General features: G+C 39.6%; 1 protein-coding gene across 1 annotated transcript in view; it reads right to left on the reverse strand.

The window, feature by feature from the left end:
• erlin2 (ER lipid raft associated 2) overlaps positions 1-6,721 on the reverse strand; it is a 29,692-nt gene extending 22,971 nt beyond the window's left edge. The window contains exons 1-3 of the mRNA XM_032578739.1: positions 6,596-6,721; positions 5,507-5,615; positions 4,869-4,950 (exon numbers count right to left, since the gene is read on the reverse strand). Coding sequence (XP_032434630.1) covers positions 4,869-4,950; positions 5,507-5,613 — 189 coding nt within the window. The 5' untranslated portion in view covers positions 5,614-5,615; positions 6,596-6,721. The remainder of the gene's footprint in view (positions 1-4,868; positions 4,951-5,506; positions 5,616-6,595) is intronic.
• Between the last annotated feature and the right edge of the window lie 1,698 nt (positions 6,722-8,419).

Consider the following 8,419-nt stretch of genomic DNA (forward strand, 5'->3'; position numbering starts at 1 on the left):
GAGCCAACAGCTGAAAGGTCATAAATTTCCTTCCTGAAACAATAGAAAGCTGATGCTCTGCTGTCTGGCTCTCTGCAGATTACAGTTCAATACAGGTTTAGTTTACGGTCCCTCTTACACGCATCATTTTTTTCTACCCATGTCTGGGAAAATAAGCTTCTTTCAGCAGACTCACAGTTCCAGCCAAAAGGTTTGGCAGCAACACATGAGTCATTTTGCTAGCTTTGCAGTTTTTGCTTGTTTTTGTGTTGGCACAAAATCCCCCTACCTCATTTCAGCTTGATTGCATTACAAGCACAGATGAAGCTGTGAAAGAGTCCATCTGAAATCACTCTGGTATTCTGATAAGCAGACTGATTGCTTTTAAGTTGGTACAGATGTGCTTGAATTTATCTTCGTCCTGTTTTGGCAATGATTAGCGCCTAAGTAAAGCATGCAGCCCTAAAGAATATCTTTCTAAAGGACCAAAAACTTAGACATGACACATCCAGTTGGCGCCAACAAGGTCCAGTGTGCTGAAGTGAGCGTGTCCAGAAAGCACCAGCACTGTGTGCTACTGAGAAGTGTACTGTGGCCAGTGTGGTGGGGCTTGTTCAACCTCAGCAGTCAGTAGGAGTGTGAATATACGGATATTTTAACACCTGGTAGTCTGGTAGACTCTGTTCGATTGGGAACCACAATTGCAACATTTGTTACATTTTCACACTGCACTGTGTCAGACCAACCAAACCCTTTGAAAAACCTGTGCCCCTTTGTCACCTGTGGTGGCGCTGCAAAAAGAACCACTGAAGACAACGACAAAAGAAAAAAAAACCTCTGAAGAAGACACTGAGCGCAACTTCCTTCTTCCTGCTCCAAAAGCCGAGTGGTGTGAGATTTTAGTGGCTGTAGATTTTTCTTTTCTTTGGTAAAAAACCACAAGCCATTTCTCCCACTAGCACTAGAGTCTCGTGTATATTTTGTATACACGAGACTCTAGTGCTAGTGTATACAAGCACTAGAGTCTTGTGCTTGTACCCATTCTGGGTACAAGCACAGGTACAATGCAGTGCATTCATTTACCCAGAATGCACTGCAGTACAATCTGCTTCCTGATCTTGAGAGCGGTGTCCGGTTCACTTGGCATTCACATTTGCATTTGAACAGCACCAGAGTTCACCTCAACCAAACTGAGACCTCAGTTTCTAGATGGACCAGAGTATCCTTTATTGGTCTGGGTCAGAGTTTGATTATGCATTCACACTTTTCCCCAAACAAAACAGACTTTCTAGGCAAACAAACTAGCCTTTGACTAAAGCGGACTAAGGAGGGCTGGTGTGAATGCAGCCTATATGCCTAGTGATGTGAAACAATTTGTGCAATGCCCCTATGGTAAGAAAAGCAGTGGAGAAGCATCTCATTCCATTGACCATATAGCTGCACAAATTGAAACAACGAAAATAAATTTGCTTAATGGAAACAACAATTTCGGAAAAACTCACGTGTCTTGATAAAAAGTTGGTGTGCTAGGATGAGGTGGTTTTTATGCTGTGTCAAAAGTGGTGTATCTCACAAAAATGCGATGAAAACACTTTTTGTGTTACAGGTCATGTGATCAACAATCGGAAGTTATGGCTGGCAGAAAAGACGAAGACGACGACAGGAAGCGTTAGGAGGACGATGGCACAGCATGTGCTTTTAGGACTTAAAGCGTGAACAAACTCAGTCATGAGTCATTTTAAGTGGTGTTTTTTCAACAGTAAGATAAGATTTATTTGTCATTGTAATCAACAGATTACATTAGCAGAATGTAAACAATGTTTTGTCATGGAAACGAAGCTACTGTTGGCCAGAAACATAATCCAAACAAAAATGAAATTCTGCACGTACAACAAAGTTGGAAAGCAGACAACTGACGCAACGTTGTTTCAGCCGATGAATCGTCCTCCTAATTGATTGGAGCATCTGAAAACTCGTCTGTCTAGCGGAGCCAAGGTGTTAGCAACCACATGTGATGCAAAAATTAAATATTGATGCATCACAATATTACCTTTGTGTGACTGATTTGCAACAGAGAAGATGTGTTAATCACAAATGTGGGTGAAGTAAAAACATCTTCTCTTCAAGAGAAAATTCTCCCAACAAATCCAGACATGAAGAGGCAACAATTTGTGTTCTACTTTGCTGCATGATAAAACACTGGGTGACGAAACAAAATCGGTAAATAAGTGGTACCAAGATCATAAGAGAAAACCTTTTCACATTTGGCCAGGTACCTAAACAGATCTGGACAAACGCTAAGTTCTCGAATGAGCAGATCAATCGGTCAACAACAATGCAATTTAAAGCTTTACATCATAAAAAACACAAAAATTCAAAGATAGAAGACACCACACAGTAAGCAATTGTCCACACATTCAACAGAAGCCAACAAGCTGTAAACTAAGACGTTCCATGTATCTTAATGAAGTAAATGGCTCTTTAATCTGCATTTATTTATATTTTGCCATAATCTCAGCAAACTGATGTCTTTCTCTGGATGTCTTCAGACAATACGGCAGTGCTTCAACTAGTCTGCAGTACATTTCTCATTTGGTATTGATAGGTGTGCTGTGTTTGTCATCAGGTTGAGTAACAATCCACAGCCCCGTTGAAAAATTCTCAAGGCAAACAAAGTTTTTAGTAGTTTGTCTAGTTTCCAGAGTGAATATCTTAGAACACTTGAAATCACCAAATTAACTGGCTTTTCAACCAGATATAAAAACTTGTTTTATGTCATAACTTCAAGAGTCAGTTGGTCTTAAATGCATCTCATCTGTGATGAAACAAGATTTTGGTTTTTACTTAGAGCAGTCTTAAGCTGCTGTATCTGTGAAAAAAGTTAATGAAACGGACTTGCTTGACGTCTGTTTCAACTATCGAGTTTTATGAAACTCGTGTCAAGAAACAGTGCAAGTACATATCAATAACAACAGGGTAACAGAAAACAATAAAAGTTGTGCGGCGAAGTCTCAGAAACTATTCGCACAAGTGACTCATTCTAAGAACAAACATTAAATACGAAAGAAAAAAAAAATCCCCAGTGGAGACACGCCCAGTCCTGGTGGTTAGCCGTTCCTTACCGCCTGGTAATTATCAAAAATACATCCATAAACTACGATCCCAAGAGACAAAATTACTGAAGGTGCTTTATAGCTCATGGCTGACGACTAAGCTCCACATCTCACACATCCACTGCACTTCCTGACAGAGAAACAGAAGTCCTTTCAGACCAAATCCATGACAGAGACATCACACTACTTAACGAGAAGGCCTTGGCCAAGTGGAAAGCTTTTCTTGGACAGCAGACGTCCCAATTTTCAGTTGGCAGTCCCCTGTTGATTGGTCTGGTTTTCAGTTTTACTTTGATTCATACACCCAGTGTTCAAATGTTCTGTTCTACATATTAACGTTTAACTCTGGTATAATGAGAAACATGTTAATGGCAGTGAAAATGACTGACTGGAATAATGCTGGAGTTAAAAAGGCTTTGTATGAAAAGCATCCTTTAGAATAAAAAAGTTTTAATTCAACCGTATTTCTCTCTTTTTATTCAAAAAGAAAAATCTAGAATGGCATCGTTTTTATATCTACATTCAACATAAATTTGTCTTCATTCCAATTATACTTTAAGAGGGTAAGGAGTCTTATGTAAAATAAACTTTTTTTGGAGTTTTATATCATTTTATAATGTTATTCCCTCATCAAAAACATTCCTGGAGTGTTGATTTGATTCTTTCATGCATGTTTGATAAATCCTTAAATCTCCCGTGGCAACCATTCAGGTTTGCCTTAACGGTTCCTCAAACAATGAACCGCCTATTTCCCCAAAGCTCTGTCTCACAGAACAGCGCTCCCCCACTCAGCTCCTCCAGACTAGCGGCAGCAGCAATTAGTAAACACCTATTGGAAATGCGCATCTGCTGAGCTCCTAAAAACGGCTGTAAATGGCATCGACAGACGGCATGGAGAAGCATTGTTGTGTCGGGAAAGCGTAAGAGGTTCTTAAAGAAACAGAGGCCAATTTCAAGGCGTCAGATACGGCTGTGATGGGGAGTCAAATTTCTTTGAAATTGTTTTTGATACATACAGCATTTTCCTAACAACTGAAAGTAATAGTTATTTGATTGTGCTATAAAATGGACTATGTGGCGGTAAGATATATATTTTTAAAAACCTCTCCCTTTAAGTAGATAATGATCTGGAGTTGAGGAAAATTGTACTTAATGTTGTAAAAACATTGTAAATAAGTGTAAACGTGTATCTTATTTCGTGTATAACGTGTATTGAGGTCATTTTTTGACATATGCCATGTTTCCTCAAATACCAGTCCAATTATTTCAAGACCTTTTCAAACATTTTATAGCTAAACTGGCAAATTTGTTTTTTTACATATATATGAAAAAAAAACTCATCTTGTGTTCTATTTTTGTAACTTGCAATGAGAAAGCTACTTTTAGCAGCGCTCCCACCTGATTAAAGCGCACTCATAAAAACCTGCAGAGCCGAGGCGTTGGACACATAGTGTTGATAAAAACGACCCGTTAAATTGTCAAAATATGAATAAAACGCTGTGTCTGTATTCAATGAGAACTTCTCGAAATGAAATAATCTTAAACATCTTGAAAGAGGAAAACTGCTGTGATTTTACAGATAAAATAATATTTAATTATTGTTGTCATCTTGAAATTTATAGAGTTTAGAGCGCTTTATGAAAAGTTTGGTGCTTACGTTTCAGAGCATATCCACATATATCATTTCTCAAGGACCTGTATGACGCTGATATATGCCACTTTAATCTTAAAAACAAAAAGAGAGGATTCTGAGATGCCCGTTCTAGTCTTACTGACCTGTACAGACTTGTAGGTGGTGATGAACGGGAGCATAAGGTGGAAACCAGGTCCGCTGGTGGCAGTGAGAAGAGCCCCTCCCCTGGGATTCACAAGAAGGGCAGATTCAGAGCAATATTCACGTAAGAAAATAAATAAATAAATAAATAAATAAATAAATATTTACAGATGGATGAAAAGCATTGATAACTTTCAGGGTTGCCCACATTTTGGAGACGGGAGCTGAAAAACTACTCGCAGGTGACGCAGTACTTCACTTCACTTCTATTCTATTCAGCTGCTCACTGAATCTAAACTCTGACTGGAGAAAATGTCCCGTTCCTAATCAAGCAGCTTCACTGTAACTGAGATAAGAGAGACTTCCAAGGCAAACGTTACCAACGTGTGCCAACTTTAATATGAATCACAAGATAGTGTCAGTTTCTATCAACAGTTCACCGAAGCAAGGGAAAAATAAAGAGGTTCATTCATTATAGTACGGTACAGGCATGTCAGTGCAGGTGGTAATAATTATTAGCCCTATAAACAAAGCAGAGTTGGCATGTGGGGAATCTTTATTATTGGCTCTCACTGTTCAGATTCCTCCCTCCGCTCTCAACTTTCTCTGGGCAAAGCGAAACGTTATCCTTTCGGCTCACCTGTAGTACACTCCGGTGTGTCCTTCATCGATTTTGTGCACAGAGGCCAACAGCGCCGCTCCGCCGAGAGCAGCTACTATGGAGAAGATGGCCCCCCACTGAGCCATCCCTGCACACACACACACACACCCGAACACACAGTGACAGACAGCATGTGAATAAAAGCAGATGGGCCTCTAAGACAATCCTTCAGCAGGTGACGGTGAAACTTTCCCATTTAAACAGCCAGCTAGCGGCCAGCTAGGGCTTTGCAGGGCATTAGCAGGGACTCCAACCCGAGCGCACACTTAAAGAGGATTGAGATCAAAATAACAGAAACCTTTCTGGACAAAGACACAGCAAGGCCATGAGGACATTTCCTGACCGTTTAGGGCCCCCTCCTGGCTCATTGTGTTCACCAGGGCTGAGCAGAGGGTGGCTGATGAGCGACGTCAGCTTTGGTTAGTAAGGATTTGCAGATGCAATCTGGTGCAGCTTATGGCAGTATAAGGTCTTTATTGTAGCAGATGTTTTAGAGCAACCTGCGCTGTCCTAACTGCACGTTTAACAAAACAAAAGCAGAAGTTGTTTAGGTTGTTTGTGGTGGGACTTGGCTCTTGAAACGAGCTGGTTACGTTTGTTTTGGAGTACAGCTTTAAATCAGGAGTTTAGACTGAAAAGTTTTACACCGCATCAAAAGTCACACCAGAAGGTAACTTTTGTGAGCCGAAAGGTTAGTCTGACTGTAAAAGTTTAGATTAGAGGCCGAATGTGAACATGCGGTCACCTGTTTAGGATTCGTAAGATAAATGAATGAAAATGTCACAGTTTTAAACTTGACTCAGGATATTAGCTTTCCCTGCTACTAGAGTCAGCAGCATAAAGGGCTCGTTAATTGGCGACACACCTGTTCAGATGTTACACTCACAAATGTGATGTAAAATGGCACATAAAAAGGTGCCAAACTCAACATTAAGACACGTTTTATTTTACCTTCTGGCTATATTTTAAGAAACCAATGCAATTCCAGCACGTTTCGCTAAAATGAAAAAAGTCTCAGTCATAATGAAGAAGTCCGCGGAGAGCCGCAGGTTCGTTAATTCGTCTTACCTGTAATTTTATGTGAAAACACGGCACAGCGGACAACATACAGGAAGTACCTTCTTCTGTTCTGTTTCACTAAACCTCTCAGGATGTGCAGTGTTGCCTTTGCGCCCCCTGCTGGAAAGTCTCCAATGACATCCTGTTTCTGTCTGAAGTTCACATCCGTTCGTACTGAGCCTGAATGCAGAGATGGTAGAGTAAAAAAAAAAAAAAACTGTACTCAAGTAAAAGTAAAAAAGTTACTCAAATAGAAATAAAAAGAGGATTTGGTGAAAAAGATACTTGTTATGATCATAACATCTAATGCGATGTTTAAAAATGGTGCATCAAACTTACAAAAACATAGTTATGTGCAAATTCTGGTAATTTGAAGACCAAAGTGGGGAAAGGAGGATACAAATAAATAACATGTAATATGTAAATAACCAATACATGCAGAAGAAACACTTTTTCCAAATAAGGGTTTTTCAATGTAAAACTCAATACTTACAATAGCTAATGTATGTTAGAACAGGGTAAATTTCTCCTGCTCTTTCTGAAGGAAGTCATCACAACATGGCTCATTTAATCCTTTAACAGTGTTTTTACCAACGTTGCACTGACAAGTGGCTCATATAATAAGCTCAGCAGATGCAGCAGATCTGCAGATTAGCAAACATTAGCAGTATTTGCTAACGGCTGCTGGCTAGTCTGAAGGACCTGAGTGGGGGACGATGAAAAGCTCAGAAAGGTCAATTTTACATAAAACTGGCCCTTTAGGAACAGTCCCAGAAAAGGAGGAATCAGGAAATTTCTGATCCCACTTATTTTTATAATCATGATCTTACTCTTCAGTGCACTGTTGTCATAAGTTTTATGTATTATTATTATTATTATTATTATTATTATTATTATTATTATTATTATTATTGTGAGCAGGTCCTCAATAACTGTTGAGGACCAGAACAAGAAAGGACTAACAATAACCAAATCATCTGCGCACATAAGCACACGCTGTCCTTCATCGGGATTTAAAGGGTATGAATATTTTTCAATGGCATTGTAAACGGTGGATGGTCTCCCATGGATATGTGACATGACAGTGATATCACCATAGCAACATAGGAATGCATTTTAGTTATTGCTTAACATGGAATGTGATGGCGTCAGAGTCATTGACTATTGACATATCCTAAAGGAACCTGACCGAAGTTCGTTTTTGGAAAGCATTTCAAAATGTTTCCGTCTGCAAGCTCGCTACAGAACAAGGCCCTGCTGAGGTCCGAGAAGAATGAGAAACTGCTCATGGAGGAAAACAAAAAATGTAAGAAGGAAATAGCAAGTTTAGTCGAGAACAATCTGAAACTACAAAAAGAGGTAAGGTTGCTTAAAGATAAGCTAAAAGCGGTAGAGTCTTGCGATGACAAAATAAAGGAGCTGCAGGAGACCATTTCAGACTTGCAGAACAAACAAGAAGAAAGGGTGAAAAATCTGAGCAGGATTCAGGAGGAGAAAGTTGCTCTTCAAAAGGAAGTCAAGACACTCTGCAACAAAAATGCCATTCAGACGCTATGGCGAGAGCAGCAAGCAAAAGATCTGCAAGGTTTTGACAAGTTGAAGAAAGAAGCTAAATTAATGGCGTCAGACATAAGCCAGCTAAAGAAGCAAAATGACGATCTTAAAGAGAGGGAGCAGCAAAACCTAAATAAAATACGGGAACTTCAGAACCTCCTACAGAACGAGCAGACAAAGAGTAAGAACGCCGAGGAGGCATTACGTATTGAAAGGCTTAATCGACAAAATTTGTCTGAAAAGGACAAAGAGATATTGGCGACATTGAACGATAAAGTA

Source organism: Xiphophorus hellerii, chromosome 12, assembly GCF_003331165.1.
Source record: "Xiphophorus hellerii strain 12219 chromosome 12, Xiphophorus_hellerii-4.1, whole genome shotgun sequence".
NCBI lineage: Eukaryota > Metazoa > Chordata > Actinopteri > Cyprinodontiformes > Poeciliidae > Xiphophorus > Xiphophorus hellerii.